This window comes from Xenopus laevis, chromosome 9_10L, assembly GCF_017654675.1.
Source record: "Xenopus laevis strain J_2021 chromosome 9_10L, Xenopus_laevis_v10.1, whole genome shotgun sequence".
Lineage (NCBI taxonomy): Eukaryota > Metazoa > Chordata > Amphibia > Anura > Pipidae > Xenopus > Xenopus laevis.
The window spans coordinates 132,521,235-132,541,042 of NC_054387.1; the positions used below are offsets into that span (position 1 = coordinate 132,521,235).

Consider the following 19,808-nt stretch of genomic DNA (forward strand, 5'->3'; position numbering starts at 1 on the left):
TCACTCAAAGTGATCCATTATGGTACGTCCCGGTGTCCAAAGTCTCATAATGTTGTAAAATATAATGCTCTGGGCTTTTAAAAGATCCATGTAAAGTGGCAAACAGTATTGGCTCTATATATTGGCTCTATATATTGGCTCTATATATTGGCTCTATATATTGGCTCTATACACGCAGTTTGAAGTTTGTGACCAAGAATGTTGATGTTGGCAGTCCTTAGTAACCAATGAAGTATTTCATGCTATGGCAGATTGTGACACAGAAACGTGGCAAACAAAATTGTTGAACATTATTTTATAGCCCAGACGCATATTATTGGCCATTATCTTGCTCCTAGTATGGTGCACAGTTCTTTCAAACATGGTTCACGTGTGCTATGTAACCAAACATTTCTATCTACTTTTAAAGGTATGGGATCTGTTTCCCAGAATGCTTGGGACCTGGGGTTTTCCGGATAATGGATCTTTCCATAATTTGGATTTTTATACCTTAAAGCTGGCATACACTGGTCGATAAAAGCTGCCGACAGACCGAGGCAGCAGCTTATTGGCCCGTATGTGGGACCCCCCCGACGGGCTTCCCCGAAAGTCGGCCAGATCACGATTGGGTAGGGTTAAAAATCCCGTCTGGTCGTTGATGCGGTCACACAATCTGACCGCCCATAGGGCCTACATTATGAACCGATTGTTGGGCCCTAGGGCCCATGATCGGATCAGCCCCACCTCATTGTGGGCATATTGGGGAGAGATTAAAAATTTTGATTATTTGGGTAAAATGTCTAGGGAGACGGCCTTTCCATAATTCAGAGCTTTCTGGATAACGGGTTTCTGGATAACAGATCTCATAGCTGTAATTGTTATTTGTATTTTATTACTTTAGATTATAACATTGTCTTTTTTGTTTTCAATGCAATTGTGAGTAGTTTGATATTCTGTGCCCTCACACAAGCATTTTACATATTCGTGGGTGTGAATTGTGTGTGAATTACTTACTTTAAATTTATGTTTGACTGAAGTTGTTTTAAGCACAAAATTCCCGGGCTTTTATCACATCTTAATAAATGCTACATTTTTTGCAGACTGACAAACTGACAAAATAATTCCAATTTATCCTAAACCATTAATAAGAAATACAATTATAATCACAGCAAGGGGTGTGTTGTGTCACACTGTACAACTATGAGATCCATTATAAAGTAACCCAATATCCAAAAAGCTCTAAATTACAGGAAGACCATCTGAGCCAATTTAAAGCAAAATAAGTCTACTTTTCAACAGTGTTTGTGTTTTCTCTATATAATAAAACAGAACCTTTTACTTGATGGTAACTAAACTGAATGAATTCATAATGGTGGCAAAACAACCCTACTGGAATTATTGCATGATTAAATGTTTTTAAGAGATTTAAGGCATGGTGATCCAAATTACAGAAAAAGTTCTCATCCAAAAAACACCAGATCCCAAGCATTCTGGATAATAGATGCAATGCATATATGTTTGCTGGGGCTTAAGCTAGGAAGTCAGAATGGAAGATGAATAGGAGAAGTCCTGATAAGAAAACTAAGCTGTTACAAAGTAATAATAAACTGAAACCTCAGTGGTCTGACCCTGACCTCTGGAGGTCAGGGTCAGTGACCCCAGAAATCAGTTTACATTTTAGGCTGAAAAAAGGCACAGGGAAGGCTAATAATTCAACACATATAAATTTGTTCTGATTGTTCATACAGACAGCCTGAATGATTAGAACAACAGGAAGGGAAGGGGAGCTGAGAGTCTTCTTTACTATCTCATCTTCTGAGGCAGAATACATTAACATTTGCAACTGAAGTGTCAGCCCTACCAAATTCCTAAACTATCCAATATCCATAGTGCGTGAATAATAGGAAGACCAGAAGCCATACATATAACAATAATTCTGCAGCTGTGTGTATGGCCAGCTTTAAAGTTAATTTAAAGATGAATTTCCTTTTTGACTTCAATCACATGCCTCCATCAGACTTTGAAGAGCCTGTTCCTCAGTTATCTGGTGCCATGTGTTTGGCAGATCAGCTGGTGTTGTCTCATATTCCTCTGCAAATTTGTTATTAAACTTTGCAAAGATGTATTTCCAGAAGTCTGAGGCTGTGATGGTGGGGTCAGGCTGAATTTTCCAGTCTGGATAGACTTTACGATATTCTTTGTAGGGATGCCACTGCCATGCTGTATCAGCACAGCTGAACTTGGCATCAGAGATAACATGAGTTGAACATATGTCTGCAGACAAAGTTTGAAGTTCCTCGTGATTAGAAAATAGGGATAATGTAAAAAAAAATTTTAAAAATTCCATTATTTTCCCAAAGAGCTTTTTATAGTATTTAGGTGTGCATCTTCCCAAACCTTGAGGTCGATGGATGGAGGCAAAGTGTTCTTCATGATGATCCCCTCCAGCCTCACAGGAGACTTTGCAGAAGGGACACTGCTTCCCACAGCCAATCACTCTCTTAATCAGCTCATCATCTGGTTTTACTGAGGCATTGAAAAGTATATCTTCAATTGTATAGGAATTAAACTCTGATTCCATTGCTTTCTCTGTTACTATGAGAAATTCCTTAATGTCCCATGAAAATTGCCAAATATCTGCTTTGCTCTGAAAAACTATCACTTCTATGGCTTCTTCGGGGATGACTAATTTGCTTTGAAGCATAAGGCAAAATTGTTTCAGAAAGTCAGAGACAGTGGTTTTGTTTAGTAACTCAGAATTGTTAAGAATTTCCTTGACATCATTACAGATATGAGAGAGAATATTAACCTGCATCTTCTCCAGCTTTTGCCCATCACTATACCTGTCTAATATGTGATCTATAATCCATCTTTTCACAAACCACTTGTATGAGTTAATATATTGTACAAACTGAGTGAAATCCTGTCGCTCAAGCAGTTTTTTAAGCACAGTGAACTGGAAGGCGGTTCTGCTGCAATATTCTCTTCCGTTCTCACTTTTCAGAATGTCATCTACAATATCTTTGCCAATATGCTGGAAAATATGTTTCATTATTGCCGGCTTCAGACACAGCTCACAGAACTGCCGGGCCCTGCTTTGTGTTTCACTTTCTTTTAATATATTTTCAAATCGTAACCAATACTGAGGTTTTAGGTTTTGCAGACGGAAGACAGGATCATTTTCTGTAAGAAATGTATTGTGCATCACCTGGAACCTTGGAGCCGCATTCCCTAAGATATGAAGCTTTATATCCAACTCAAACTCACGGGTAAAGTGAAGATTTCTATATTCATTCTCATTGAGATTCTCACTAATCCTGTGGAGCAGTTCTTTGCAGTAGGTCCTGTCAAAGTCTCCCTTTGTGTTAACTTTTTCTGTAACATACTCACTGCAACTTCTTATCAAAACGCAAGCATGGGTCTGTATTTGATCATTAAATTCCTTGGTAACTTTAGTCAGTTTAATTAAGGAGTAACATCTAATGTCAATGTGGCTTTCATTCACCATGAACTCACCTTTTCCAAAGTCACCTAAATCTTTTACTCCATGAATCTTCTCATGTATACTTCCTCCTCTGTTAGCCATGTCCATTCTGATTTCTTGCAGCATTTCCTGACTGATTTTGCGTTTCTCTAAAGGATTTCTGGGTAACTCTGATAATGTATTTTCCCACATATTCTCAAATGTGTCTTTCACTTCCTTGTCCCCTCGGTGGGTTTCATTTTTCTCTAACCTTTCCAGCAGGCTGGTAACATTCTCTTCAATTGTTCTTTGATGATCTCTTTGGATATTTTGTAATTGATGATTTTGAGTTTGGATTCGAAAAACATCATCAACTTTTGCTGTTGCAGAGTGTTCCATTTCTTTCTGGAAACATTTCACATCCTGAGAGAAATCAGCTCTGTATCTTTCTATCAGATGAACATTATTAGATTTACTTTCAAAATATTTCTCTACATTGGCCAACATCATATTCTCTTCTTTATAAAGAAGAGCACTCAGATCATGTTTATAACCCAAACTTGGTGTCAGTTCATCTGCTGACTGATTCTTGTTCTTGTTCTCAGTGCTAATTAGCCAGGTTATGAACCTGTTTGCGGAAGTCCCATTCCCACTGAGAGTATTTCATTGATAACTGATCATAGGCTGCAGCTTCAAGGCTGTTTCTGAAACTGAAAATAAAATTCTCATGTTTCACAGAGTTCCAGAAGCTCTCTATATATTTAATAAATTCACCAATATTATATGGTTTTCGAATGCTTTTCTCTTTCTCCATGAATTGAAACAAATATTGTTTTAGTTTATATATATTTCCACTATAGCCGGGGTTTACAGAAGCCATGGGAGGGTCACCGTACCAAAGCCCAGGAATGTACCAGTTGTCTTTCTCAAGGTTATAATCCATAATATCAGAGAAACATGTGATTCCACTCATTTTTTCCATGTTTGCTGCTGCTCTGGTCATTTGGTTCAGCTGTTCCAAGAGTTTAGTTTTGTCCATCATGTTATTATCATGAGCACAAACATCACTCACATTCTGATGCACAAACTGGCCACTTGGGTTTGTCTCTTATTGTTTTCATTCTTAGAAAAGCATGTGCAACAATTTGTAAAATGTCTTTCATGTCAACTAAATTTTCTCCAGCAATATTGATGATTGTGATATCACTCAGTCCAACCACTAGAGTTGCCAACTCATTGTCATGTTCATAGTTGTCCTCTAGAGAAGCAAGTTCTTCAGCCTTTAGACCTTCAGTGTCAATCACTAGAACAAACTCACAGCCCAGGTTCTTTTCTAAATTTGTTTCTACTTTAATCAGTGTCATAAAGACTCCTTTTGTGCAGCGGCCACTGGCCACAGGGAACTGCAAGCCAAACATGGTATTTAGGAGGGTGGATTTCCCTGTGCTCTGCACTCCCAGCACAGAGATTACTCTCATCCTGCATTTCCCTCCTGTTTTGTTATCCAGCTCAGCAAGAACATCAGTTACCCACTGCAGGGGGATGTTGGAGGCATCTCCATCTATTAGTTCCAGAGGGAACCCATCCAGCAGGAGATCAGCTGCTATTTTGGGCAGAACAGTAAACTGCCTACTTGTTGGAATAATTTGTTTTGTTTTCACCATGAAACATTCTGACTCATAAAATTGCCCCATCTCCCGCAGAAAATGTTCTACTCCTAAAGAACTGTCAGATATCTTCTGCCCCAGCTGTATAAGTTCATTTTTATTTATTTCAGATTTAGTCTTCTCCTTGTAGTCAGCTCGCAACTTCAAAATAATTTTTTGGGTAAGTGAATCAAGTGTGAACTTCATCCATTTCAGGAAATAATGTTTTTCTACGTGTGACAATTGAGTAATGGCAGATATAAATAAACCCATGCCTGTAGGAAGAGGTTGCTGGTTCTGCTGGGTACGTAATGCTGAGAGCCTCTCTCTGAGTATAGAATTGTACTGTTCTATAGTTAAATCCCCTTTCTTTCTCATGCGGCATAATTCTTTCTCAGTTTGGGAAACCTCCTTCCACAGATCCCCTTGTAGTTTCAGTGTTTCTTTCTTGTACTGAACTACATCTTTTATCTCTTTAGTAATTTCAGTGGCGTAGGCTTTTGCTTTCTGACATTCATTACTCATTTCATCTACCAGGAATCCAAATTGTGTAGCCTTGTGTGACATGTCCTCAAGTGTTATCCTTTTACATGAGTTCCCCAGAACATTCCTCATAATATCACGCATCTTATTCGCCAGTTCTGCATCATTTGCTATTTTGTCTTTCCTCAGTATATTTTTTGGTCCAATATTCAGAACATGAAGAAACTTTCTGAAGGATTCTGCAGCCTCTCGACTGATACCTCTGTCACTCGGAGTTATAATGAAATAGAGGGGTGTAGGGCCCTATAGGGATACAGGCCCTATAGAGTTAATCTTTTCACCCTTTCCTTGGGTTATTGGGTAGAATCCCTGTTACAGAATAACCTTTACAGTGATAGGCTGAGAGATTTGGTGACACTGCTCTGACTCACTCCTATATAGTGTGTGCAGGGAGTGGCCTCTTCCTCTTTTGCCTCTGGATGTGATTCCAGCTGGATGAGCTCAGGGGGACTGAGTGCAATAGGCCCAGAAGAAGGCATGTGTCCAAGTCGGGGACCAGGAAACCCCGTGAATGAGGAACAGATACACTAGGGCAGACTTGTTATAGTCTCTCTAGGAGAGAAAGGCAGAAAGGTGAGAGAGAAAGAGCAGCTGAGCTCCAACAAGGATTTGCAGAAAGGGAGTAGCTTCCCAGAGGCTGTGTGTGTTGCCTCCAGTCAGGGACCTCAGTGAAGAGGGACTGTAGGGTACAAGCTGCTTGCCTGACAACTTCCAGGAGGGAAAGGTTGTACTGCATTTGCCTGTGTACTCTCTGTGTGAGCCTGCCTTTGATCTGTGTGAACTCTCAATATGCTGTTTTCCTCAACTCCTGCGTGAGTACTGAAACCTGTGGTCATTTGCCCTTTTTGGCATAGTTAAATAAACCGTTTTCTGTTTTACTGCAAGAACCTCCTGGCGCCCATCTTTTGTTGTATGCACAGTAACCTGGGGGATGTAGTTGCACTACACCATAGAGGGAACACTTCCACATGGCGAAGGCCCTGACCCTGTTGTGTGAAGTCGCGTGTAACCCATGCTTCTACTGCTAGCTGGACAGTTTAACTATTTGTGGGCTATGCAGCCCAAATAGGTGTTACATTTGGCGTGCCCAACGTGGGGCTCGATTCCCTAAAACCAGGCTGTGCATTGTTTTGTTCGAATCGTACGAATTTGTCGGAGTGTACGAATGGATCGTACGAATTTTTCGAAGTGGATAAACGGAACGTACGAATTCTTCGAATCGTACGAATTTCCTTTAAAGTATTTGGCCGTGGGTTCGGGCTTGGAGGTTCGCCCCGAATTTCACGAAGGCCTGCGGATGTCACTTGGATGGGAGGAAGATGGATGTCCCGGATGGAGCCATTTCCTGCTCATGTGTGATCCCGGATCATGGATCTGGAAGAGGAGAACCTGGAGGATGGATTCTTCTGTGTTTGCTACAGCTCTTCTATGGACTCCTGCAGAGTGAGATGCCTAGAGTGCTGCTTGCTTGTTTTTTTTGGCTGGAAGGACTGCTGGACTAAGTGGGTTCTAATTCAGGACTATTGATCCCCACCACAACTCTTCTGCCTTGTTTCTGCACTTCAAGGATAACCTGTGTGGACCCTTGGGAGGAAAGAAAGTTTTTGGCGTATAATAAAGTTGACCAACTGCAACTGTTATTATATAATGTTGATACAGTATTGTGCATGCTGTGTTTCCTTTGCAGTGACCATTGTTACCAGGTATGCCTTAGGAGAGGATACCAGAAGTGGATGTGATGGTACTGTAAGTTGAAATGTTGGGGATTGTTAAACCATTGTCAGGAGAAATGGGTTTTTTTCCCCCGGGTGAATGTAGGGCCCTATAGGGATACAGGCCCTATAGAGTTAATCTTTTCACCCTTTCCTTGGGTTATTGGGTAGAATCCCTGTTACAGAATAACCTTTACAGTGATAGGCTGAGAGATTTGGTGACACTGCTCTGACTCACTCCTATATAGTGTGTGCAGGGAGTGGCCTCTTCCTCTTTTGCCTCTGGATGTGATTCCAGCTGGATGTGCTCAGGGGGACTGAGTGCAATAGGCCCAGAAGGCATGTGTCCAAGTCGGGGACCAGGAAACCCCGTGAATGAGGAACAGATATACTAGGGCAGACTTGTCATAGTCTCTCTAGGAGAGAAAGGCAGAAAGGTGAGAGAGAAAGAGCAGCTGAGCTCCAACAAGGATTTGCAGTAAGGGAGTAGCTTCCCAGAGGCTCTGTGTGTTGCCTCCAGTCAGGGACCTCAGTGAGGAGGGACTGTAGGGTACAAGCTGCTTCCTGACAACTTCCAGGAGGGAAAGGTTGTGCTGCATTTGCCTGTGTATCTCTGTGTGAGCCTGCCTTTGATCTGTGTGAACTCTCAATATGCTGTTTTCCTCAACTCCTGCGTGAGTACTGAAACCTGTGGTCATTTGCCCTTTTTGGCATAGTTAAATAAACCGTTTTCTGTTTTACTGCAAGAACCTCCTGGCGCCCATCTTTTGTTGTATGCACAGTAACCTGGGGGATGTAGTTGCACTACACCATAGAGGGAACACTTCCACATGGCGAAGGCCCTGACCCTGTTGTGTGAAGTCGCGTGTAACCCATGCTTCTACTGCTAGCTGGACAGTTTAACTATTTGTGGGCTATGCAGCCCAAATAGGTGTTACAGGGGTGTGTCAGACTTACTGTACTGTGATAGGATCTCACACTCCCTCTCATTAATATTCTCAGCAAATACAAACACTGCCGCTGAGACCTGCATTAGGAAATCTAACTGGGATTTATTACACTCTAGATTTCCACGTATATTTGTAATTGCAATGGGTTCTGGGAAAGTAAGAGAAGTCTTATTTCCAACAGGAAAACACCAGGATATTTCCACTAGACCATTAGATATATGTCTTTCAATGTTTCCGCCTGTCATGTTGTCATGAATAAAGAAATCATTGTACTGCTGAGCTGGGCTGAGCATTTGATTGAGGATTTTAGATTTAGATAATTTGCTTTGTCCTAGTCTTAAAACTAAGAAATGAGGCATGGATATATTCACCAGACTTTCCTCTATAGATGCCTTGCTCCCTGGTAATGTCTGAGGTCTCCATCTCTTGACAATGTCTCTCATAGCCCAGAGCATGAAGGTACATTCTGGGGCATCACCAGCAGGGAGCAGCAGTGGGACAGCAAACTGACACATGGACATTTTTGAAAAAATCTGTTGTTGCAAAAATGAATCTGAACAATTCAAGAGAACACACAAAACATCCAATGGATTAATAGATTTATATATGTGTTCTTCAGCATCACAATTAAACAAATCATCCATGTTTTCTTCTTCCTTGGGAATCTGATCACATTCCAAAAGAAGTGTGTCCCTTGCAGTTCTTTCCAGTGCCGCCAGCTTTCTCAGGAGAGTCAATGGAAGATCTTGCACAGACGTTGGACAACATTCATTCATATTCTCTTTTCCAATGTCCATGATATTCCTTAGGCTGAGCTTTGCATCTTTATGTTGTGTTATTATGTCAATCAGTGTGGTTCTTTTCCCTGAGGGTGGAAATCCAAAGATAAAAGTCATATGTGTCTTATAATATACTTTCTGCACACTACACACAACTAAAAATATATTCAGTCATTCCTGTCAGTCACTATCCCAGAAGAGTTTAAAATCTAATAATTATACCTCACCCTCTAATTTCATCAGGAGGTCATTAACATTCCATTACATTATAGTTTTCCTGCCAATTTCCTGTTTATAAGAAAGCCAAAAATGTTTTTTTTCTGTGCTGAATTAATGTACAAGGCTGTTTGCTAGGCAGCACATGATGTAGTGCTTAGTGAATTAACTAACAGATCTTGGTTTCTGGGTTCCATTCTTGCCAGGGCACTGAGAGGAGTTTGTATGTTTTCCATAAAGCTTATGTAGGGACCCATAGGTTTTATATGTACCTATGGCATTAAATCCCTACACTTCCTTGTCTCCCTAGTTGTTGGGCAGATGCCCATGTATCTAGTTACATTATTTACATATTTGTGCTATCGGCCTACTGGTCTATGACCACTTCCTGTCACACTTTAACATACTGTCTGATAAGGGGTGGTCCTTTCTCTTTGACTTCTGGTTGCTGACCCAGCTAGATATGTTCCAGGGAGGCTGGGTACCCCTCAGCCCAATAAAGCCATGTTGCCCTGGAAGGACAAGTACCTCTAGTGATAAGTCAGGGAGCAGGACCCTGTGAATGAGGCCAGCCAGTGACAGGTCAGATCCTTTCTTAACACTCTCTAGGAAAGTAAGATTGTGAGGATCAGGGCCAGAACTAGGAGTAGAAGAGGCACCTGCCTAGGGCATAATGATGTAGGGACGATGGTCAGGTACCTCTTCAAAAGTCTTCTGGCTACCCCTAGTCCAGGTGGCTCCCTCTCCTGCTGCTCTCACCTCCCTCCTCTCTCCTCCCCCCTCCATCACTCCCCCCTACCTCCCTGCCATTCCCTTACCTTCCCCTTGACTCTCACTTTCCAATACATGAGACAGAGCTGGAAATCTGGGTCTCAGGGTTGCAAGTTGTTCGAGGAATTTCCGATAGTCTGCGTCTCCTCTCTGTAGCACATAATTTAATAAACGTTCTGCTCGTTCTTTAGGGCTCTCAGCATAAGAAAGGTGCACATCCTTCTCTGGATCAATGGTGAGGAATGAATTTGGTCTGAGAGCAGAACAGAGAGGATCATTGCTGAAGATTTCAGTTAATCTCTCTATCAGTCGCTTTATGGTGTCAGGTGTAGGAGCCATGATTTCTGTCTGTCCAACCTGTAAATATTTAGCAACATACGGTTATTAACTTGAGGTGAGTTCCATTATCCACAGTGAAAGATGAATCAGCAAGAGTGAAAAGTCAATGTAATGGGGAGGTCGGGTCATAATTACAGAAAGATCTGGACTAATAGGTGATTTAAGTGACAGGTGAGGTTCAATATAATTATATGTAAGGTTATGCATTTGGGGTTTAACATAGGCGTAACTACAGAGGAAGCAGACCCTGCGGCTGCAGGGGGGCCCAGGAGGTAAAAGGGCCCCACGAGACACTAATTCATATACATTTTGAATAAATATTGGTAAAACAAGCCACTCATTGGACAAGTCATTTAATCATAACCTTTACAGTCTCATTCTTTAGCAAAGTAATAACTTGCACTTGTCTTTGTACTGTCACTTTATCTACAACACTTTTACATTTATCAGTTTTGCATTTGAAGGAGACATGTTGTGCAAAAAACACAAAGACACGAACCATAGCAGATCTATAGGGAGCTCAAATAAATTCAAAAAATGTTTGTCTTCAGCACACCACTTACTTGTTATTATAGGATGAATTCAATTTCTTGGAAAAGGGAAAATGAAGCTCACCATACTTCGGCTCCTGCCCTTTACAACATTTATTGCAGCAGAAATGTGGCACAGCATTCAGGGACAATCCCTTCCTCAGGTGCATTGAAGGGTTGAGGAAGGGATTGTCCCCTGAAAGCTGTGCCACATTTCTGCTGCAATAAATGTTGTAAAAGGGCAGGAGCCGAACTGTGGGGAGCTCCAATAAATTTACATTTTAAAGATATTATTCTTTTTTAGCCCAAAGTAAAACCAGATCGATATATTATCCATTATTTCCTACAAGATTTGGGGGTTTTCACTTATCCTATATGTCTCCTTTAAAATGGATAAACACAAGGAAAGTCAAAAATGTTAAGGTGACTCCTGTTACTAAGTTTCTCTCCACCTATATTGTTCGTTGTTAGGCAGTTTTTCTTATCCAGCAGTGCCACCTTCACAGACTCCTAATATTTGTAATATTTTAGCAAGAAAGGGAATGTGGCAATGCCTTATCCTACCGTGAACAAGAACCGAGCAGAACCAGGTGTTCTACTGCACTGAGAGATTCTAATTATCCAGGTAGGCTGATAGATGGAGTGTCTAACGTCCATAGCATTCCACCTAAACACCTGGTTACTGTCTGGATCCTTTCAGAAAGAACAGATAAAATATTTTCATTCTGAAAGTCGGACAGAGCCTAGACTTGATATGAAGGCCCGGATTTGTGGTCAGGCCACAAAGGCCCAGGCCAATGTGGCTAAAACTGCCATATTTTATATAGTGAACTTATTGCACGAGGCTAAAGTTTGAGCTTGTCAATAGCAGCAATGATCCAGGACTTCAAACTTGTCACAGGGGGTCACCATCTTGGAAAGTGTCTGTGACATTTCGCATTTCACCATCTGCAAATTTTTTCTCGTAACGGCGGCAAAAATTTGCAGTGGGAAAAGTCTCCACAATAACATAGTCAGAGAGACAAAAATGTTACAGAGACAAAAAAAATCGCCATAAGAAAAAACTCCCATTGACTTTGATGCATTTGGAGCGAAAAAAATTGCCACCCATTAACTTCAATGTCTTTCGTGAATTTCTTTTTGCAGTTTTGCTAATTTTTCAAGAAAAAGCAAAATGGGACAGATTCGCTAATCACTATTAATGTGCACTTGTTTTTCCACTTTGTCAGTTCCTGAAATTATAATCAACAGTTATATTTATTGCCATGCAGTCTTATCTATGAAGCTGTAAAAGGCTTTGCAAATATGGGTGTGAGTATCAGAGCTGCACACACAGTGTAGGAAGGAATATTCAGTAGGAGTGCAGAACAAAAAAACTCCCTTCTCTTCCACTTGCTGTTCCCTGAATTCCCAGGCTGTGAACTCAGCTCACTGCACTGTAGGACAGGAACCAATCAGCAGCTAGCAGGACCTGATAGGGAACTGAAGCCTGTCTGTGCTTGTGTGACTGCAGGGCTGTGATTGGCTGTCCCCCTCCTACTGTGCTTCTGGCAGGGACACGCCCACCCCTCATGTGAAACACAGACAGGGACCAGAGAACATCTATAGGGAGCTCCAATAAAGGGGCTATTTTTAAAGATAATATTAATGTTTAGCCCCATGTAAAAGCAACACCATATATTACTTATAATTGCCTACACAATTAGGGGTTTTTCTTTTATCCTATATGTCTCCTTTAAAGGGGAATAACCAACCAAACTCTGTTTTGTTTTGTGATTTACAACGAAAGTAAATGTAAATTCTGAATAACTCTATTATACATTCAGTAATTTGTCAATATAAAGCAGTGTCTGTCTGTCTGTCTCTTTCTGTTCTCCATTTTAGATCTGTTAAAGGGGACCATACACCCAGACATAAAAAGCTGCATAATAATATTCCTTTTTCAATTAAGCATGAAACCCATGTTTTTTAATTAAAACATCAATGCCAGTTATAAATGTTATATTATCATCTGTCAATGCCTCAATGTCTCAGGCATAGATTCAGGGCAGACAATTACTTTCCATTCTGCACTTCTAAATGTTACTAAACTCCTCACCTTCCCCCTCCCCCCTCACAATATAACTAGTACATGGGTATAGGTATCAGATCCTCCAATCTGGTGTATAAACAAGATTTTGGGATAATGCAAAACTTGCCTTGAAGGGGTTGTTCACATTTAAATGAACTTTTATTGTAACATAGAAATTCAAACTGTATAAAAAGCCCATCATGTCCACAGCACCTTGCCTGTGATAGAATATTTATTCTGTGGTTCCTGAAGCCTTGTGCTGTCTGTTCCTGTGTACTTTATATCTGTGATTCCTGGTTTTTGATCCCTGCCTGTTCCTGACTATTCTGATATCCGAACTCTGACCTTTGCCTGCATTTCTATTACTCTTCTGCCTGATCCCTTCTGTTTGAATACCCGGTTTTGACCCTTGCCTGCCTGACGATTCTTGTTATCTGTTATCTGCCTGCCTCGACCCAGCCTGTCTGACGATTCTCTCGCTTGCTCCATTTGTACCGTGACATTCGGCCTAAAGACTCTGCTAACAGCCGTGCCCCTACGCCAGCCAGAACATCTCGCCTTGCACCCCTCGTTAAGTCCAGGTGGCACCCAAGTAAGCTGAGGGCTCCTCCCGAAGCCCAACGGTGGTCACACTACTGGTGAAGCCGAGCCGTGACCAGGGTGCTTGGCATTTGTTCTGGTATCGGGTGCCGGCCGTGACAGATATTCTGAGACAATTTGCAAATGGTCTTCATTTTTTTTGTGTGTGTTTTTTCAATGGCAGCCCTCCAGTTTGGTTTCTCAGCAACTATCTGGTTGCTATGGTCTTATTTACCCTAGCATCCAAAAGATAATGGCAAAACTCGCACACCCAGGCCTTAAAAGCTCCGCCAGGTGCTCAGTTGCTTGGAAGGATCGGCACCCTCCTCAATCAACAAAAGAAGAAAGCAATGGCACTCACAGCATATTCAAGCAGGATAAACCTTGCGTATGTTTATTTGCACACGATGCAACGTTTCGGGGTGGTCCCCTTTGTCAAGCATATTACAATTGTTCAGTGAAAAACTTTTAACACCACACATTCACAGTGATTGGTCGATTACAAAATTGATTAATTAGACGTGTGACATCACATTAAAGAGAAAGCAACACAATTTAAAAAGGTAGCCAAAATTCGAATAAATATCATGCATTAATACAAATTGAAACGCAAAAACAATTTACGTGAACGTGAAAAAGTGAAGTAAAAAAGTTATAGTACATAAAAACTTTTCTACAATCTCATAAAAAATCCAGGTTAATAACAACAGTATCCATTCTATTAACTCATCAAGCGATCTTGCAGATACAAAATTGTTACAAGACAGTAGCGGAATATTCAGCTACAATGTCAGCAATTATAACTGACTATACTTTGTTGCTTTTTCATTTATTCTCTTACCCTACAGGAAGGGGATGCAAAAGGAAAATCTGACCCTGCAGAGGATTGATGGGGCAGCTTGTCTTGATTATCTGAAAAATAATAAAACATACACATAAACTCACAGGTAACAGGACATACTGAAGTCCTCATTTAACCCTTTAGGGTGCCTTGTCTGCAATAGCCAGATCCAATAACATTCACGTTGTAATAAACTTTTTTTAATGTCAAAACCTGGTTTCCGTGCCACTTTCTCCAGTATCTGCCAACGTACCTGTGAGGTCCTATGGCCGTGGCTAAAAAAATGTTTCGCTAGCAAAGTTTCTTTCTTAAATTTATCACCTGGTCTATTCCTTTGTTGAGCATCTGTTTGGACATCAAGCGGTAGGGGCTGATAAGTGCGTATATTGGACTTATGTTCATTAAGCCGTACCTTGATTGATCTACTCGTTTGGCCTATGTACACTAGCCCACATGGGCATTTGATAGAATAGACCACTTCCTTTGTGTCACATGAGAATGTACCTTTAATAGAATGTTTTGTTCCATTAAGGGGATGTAAAACAGATGGTCCGGGGATTATCCCATTACAATGGCCACAATTTCTACAGGGATAAGTACCTATATTGGATGTAACTATCGTACCTGTCCTAGCAGAATTGACTTTTGGTTTTATTAGCTCTTGGACAGTTCTCCCTTTTCTATATGAAAAAACAGGGGTTTGTTTAAATAAATGCCCAATTTTCGCATCAGACTGTAATATCCCCCAATATCTCAGGATAGTGCGTCTAATAGCCTTGCTGTTGGTGTCAAAAGTGGATACAAAAGGGATACGGTTACTTGTAATTAAGTTCCTAGATTTTTTCACAAGGGTATCATCCCTTCTATAGGTTTTGATTTCCTCACTAATGGCAGTGAGTTCAGTCTCATTGTATCCCTTTTCTACAAACCTTTGCACCATCTTAGTGGCTTCTTGCTCATAAATGGCATCAGTGGAAGCAATACGTTTCACACGCAACAGCTGACTTTTTGGCAACCCTTTTAGCAAGCCTTGTGGGTGAAAACTTGAAGCCAATAATAAATTGTTGCGGTCAGTTGGTTTCTTGTATATAGAAGTTACAATGGTAGACCCACTGACACACAAATTCACATCAAGAAAATGCAAATCCGATTTGCTTTTTTCGAGAGTGAATTTAATGGTAGGGTGAGCAGTATTTAAGTACAGAAAAAAGGCCTGAAGTTCAATATCACTCCCATTCCAGATAAAGAAGGTGTCGTCCACATACCTCATGTATGAGTGTATATATGGACTGTATGTTGAATTAGAAAAAATATGGGTCGTTTCGAAATGATCCATATAGATGTTCGCATATGCAGGAGCCATGTTCGCCCCCATTGCGCAGCCTTGAAGCTGGAGAAAAAATTCATCCAAAAAAGAGAAATAGTTTTTACAGAGTACCATTTCCAATAAATTACAAGACAAGCTGCCCCATCAATCCTCTGCAGGGTCAGATTTTCCTTTTGCATTCTCTTATTTACCCTAGCAACCATAAAGTGGTATGAATGAGAGACAGGGATATGAAACAGTGAGGAACTCAGTAGGAAGATAAGTAATACAACGAAGAATAACAATACAATTGTAGCCTCACAGAGCAATTGTTTTTTTGGCTGCTGAGGTCAGCAAACTCCATTCGAAAGCTGGAAGGAGGGGGTCGGCAGGGGTAATAATGAATACAGTTAATGCTGTTGGTCACAGTAATACAATAGCCCTTAATAAATGGAATAAATCCCTGATATTATTAATAAAAACAATAAGTATGTGAAATATAAGCAGATGCAGCAGAGTTCCCAGTATTAATAGACATAAATGCTTTGTCCTAGTGAAACTGATCGAATTGCAATACAGTCTAGAAATGCTTTTTATTCCTGTTGTCCCAGACTTCAGAATCCCCCATGTGCCATTAATAAGAATTTCCATCAATTTATAGAAATATGTTTACCTCAGGTCCTTGGATTGAATCCCATTAGAGATGTGTCTCTCTCTTTCTGTCTTCAAATCAAGGGGAAAGTGGGAAAAAAGAGACCAATTCAGATAAAAGCCCAACGCCCCGGCCAGAATGAAGGTGTCTCTCCCTGCTCAGCTTTATAAGTAGGGATGTCGCGGACTGTTCGCCCGCGAACTAATTCGCGCGAACATCGACTATTCGCGTTCGGCGAATGTTCGCGAACGTCGCGCGACGTTCGCCAATTTGGGTTCGCCTTAGCTGGCGCTTATTTTTGCCCTCTCACCCCAGACCAGCAGATACATGGCAGCCAATCAGGAAGCTCTCCCTCCTGGACCACCCCCACACCCCCTGGACCACTCCCCTTCCATATATAAACTGAAGCCCTGCAGCGTTTTTTCATTCTGCCTGTGTGTGCTTGGAAGAGCTAGTGTAGGGAGAGAGCTGTTAGTGATTTGAGGGACAGTTGATAGTAACTTTGCTGGCTAGTAATCTACTTGATACTGCTCTGTATTGTAGGGACAGAAGTCTGCAGGGGTTTGAGGGACATTTCAGGTTAGGTAGCTTTGCTGGCTAGTAATCTACCTTCTACTGCAGTGCTCTGTATGTAGCTGCTGTGGGCAGCTGTCTGTCCTGCTGCTGATCTCTCATCTGCATCTGTTCTTCAAACAACTGCCACCTAGCTGTCTAAATATCAATAATAATACCGTCTCCAGAAACACCACCCGAGTGACGTTTTTCAAGCAGCAATAATATATTCCGTATCCAACGGCTGTAGTGTATACGTTGACCTTGCAGGCATTATTTGCCCAGTCTTTAACCAAGTGCCACCTAGCTGTGTGAGCTTTTTCACATTCCGTGTCCAGAAACACCACCTGAGTGACGTAGTGTGATTTCTGCCCTTTACAGCACAAAACGCAGCGCTGTGTCAACAATGGATTTTTCAGATACATTTTTGCCCTTGATCCCCCTCTGGCATGCCACTGTCCAGGTCGTTGCACCCTTTAAACAACTTTAAAATCATTTTTCTGGCCAGAAATGTCTTTTCTAGCTTTTAAAATTCGCCTTCCCATTGAAGTCTATGGGGTTCGCGACGTTCGCGAACTATTCGCATGTTTTGTCGCAAGTTCGCGAATATGTTCGCGAACATTTTTTCCGCCGTTCGCTACATCCCTATTTATAAGGCAAAGGCTGCTACAAGATGAGTTTCACTTTCATCTTTAATCAGTAAATTCCTTATAACAAGGATATCAACCAATCCCCAAGTGGTAAAAGGTTATTATGTTACAGTAAGAAGCATAAGCTGATAGTGTCTGTATTTGTACAAGTTAATAGTAGGTGAGCTATAGGGCAGGGTCGGACTGGGCCAGCAGGACACAGGGAAAGAATGTGGTGGGTCCCAGCCCTCAGGGGGCCTCACCAATAAAGTCTTGGAGGATACTGTAGCCCCTCCCCACTCCTTATGGCAAGGTAAAGCAAAATGCAACAGATGGGTGTGCGGGAGGGTAAGGCAGGCTGATTTCATTGGAGCTCACAGGTGGGGTAGGTGGTGCGCAGTGGGTGGGGGACCCATGTGGGAGGCCCTGAGGTGGTAGCCCTGGTAGGCCTCACACACCCCAGTCTGACACTGTGCTAAGGCTATATCACACACCAATGAGCTCTGCACCACCCCATGTCTTTAAGCAATGACACCAAATTCGTCCATTTTTGATTTGGGATTCAAACATTAGTATCTTCTATACAAGCATTGTTCCCTCCTGCCAAAACTTCACGTGTGACATAGTGTGACATAGCTCTAACAGTACCTACTTAAAGGGGTTGTTCACCTTTAAATGAACTGTTAGTATGATGTAGAGAGGGATATTCTGAGACAATTTGCAATTGGGTTGCAATTGGTTGGTAGGGTCCAAATTCCCCTACACTGATTTGAATAAGAGACTGGAATATGAACAGGAGAGGCCTGAATAGAAAGATGAGTAATAAAAAGTAACAATAACAATACATGTGTAGCCTTACAGAGAGTTTGTTTTTTAGATGGGGTCAGTGACCCCCATTTGAAAGCTGGAAAGGGTCAAAAGAAACAGGCAAATAATTTAAAAATTATAAAAAAATAAATAATGAAGACCAATTTAAATGTTGCTTAGAACTGGTCAAAATAATTTAAAAATTATAAAAAAATAAATAATGAAGACCAATTTAAATGTTGCTTAGAACTGGTCATTGTATAACATACTAAAAATTAACTTAAAGGTAAACCACCCCTACTGGGGGAGACTGAAGATTACAAGGGAAAGGGTTGAACTTGGCTGGGGCATATGGCCTTAAAGGTTCCTTGTCATATTGTAACATTACTTTCTGCTCTGAAATAATTATGTTGTTTTCTTGCTTTTTTAAATACTTTGTTTTGCAACCAAACTTGCTTCTCTGTGTGGTGTTCTCCATAACTCCTCACATGGGGTCATCTTTTATCAACTCACCCATGATTATACAGGGGCCTGTGTGTGGTTGGGATTTAGCAGGGTATGGTCAGGTATAACTGGGTGTGGGGAATGGTTCAATTAAACTTCTCACTCTGTTGTCCTCGGTGTGTGTTTCTAAAAACGGACATAGTTCTAGTTTTGAAATTTGGTTGAGTGTTTGGGTAAAAACTTTGTGGACAGTCATATGGCTCAATGGCATTCATATCAGGTAGGCAGTAGAATGAGCCATTTGGTCTTTGTGAAGCACCCCAATAGTGGATTAAATTGTAATTGATTAATGAACAAAAGTGCAAATCAGCATCCTGACGTGACTTTTTGGATTGAGACTAAGACCGTGTTTAAATCATTCCTCTGTGTTGATTAGGATTGAACTGGCATTTTCTACTGGAACCTACCCACAGGCACATTAGGGGGCACATTTACAAAGCTCGAGTGAAGGATTCGAATAAAAAAAACTTCGAATTTCGAAGTGTTTTTTTGGCTACTTCGACCATCGAATGGGCTAGTTCGACCTTCGACTACGACTACGAATCGAACGATTCGAACGAAAAATCGTTCGACTATTCGATCGTTCGATAATCGAAGTACTGTCTCTTTAAGAAAAACTTCGACCCCCTAGTTCGGCAGCTAAAAGCTACCGAACTCAATGTTAGCCTATGGGGAAGGTCCTCATAGGCTTGCCTATGTTTTTTTGATCGAAGGATATTCCTTCGATCGTTGGATTAAAATCCTTCGAATCGTTCGATTCGAAGGATTTAATCGTTCGATCGAACGAATAATCCTTCGATCGTTCGATCTCAGGATTTGAGCAAAATCGTTCGACTTCGATATTCGAAGTCGAACGATTTTAGTTCCTGGTCGAATATCGAGGGTTAATTCCCTCGATATTCGACCCATAGTAAATCTGCCCCTAAGGCTTGGGCTGTA

The 19,808-nt window shown here is 41.2% G+C and overlaps 1 protein-coding gene across 1 annotated transcript; it reads right to left on the reverse strand.

The window, feature by feature from the left end:
• Positions 1–1,406: 1,406 nt before the first annotated feature.
• On the reverse strand, positions 1,407–16,521 carry LOC108703855 (interferon-induced very large GTPase 1). Its single transcript, XM_041576795.1, is given in 6 exon segments — positions 1,407–4,063; positions 4,065–4,532; positions 4,534–5,870; positions 8,292–9,158; positions 10,119–10,416; positions 16,399–16,521. Coding segments are annotated over 5 exon segments (5,040 nt in total). The 5' UTR covers positions 10,399–10,416; positions 16,399–16,521; the 3' UTR covers positions 1,407–1,975.
• Between the last annotated feature and the right edge of the window lie 3,287 nt (positions 16,522–19,808).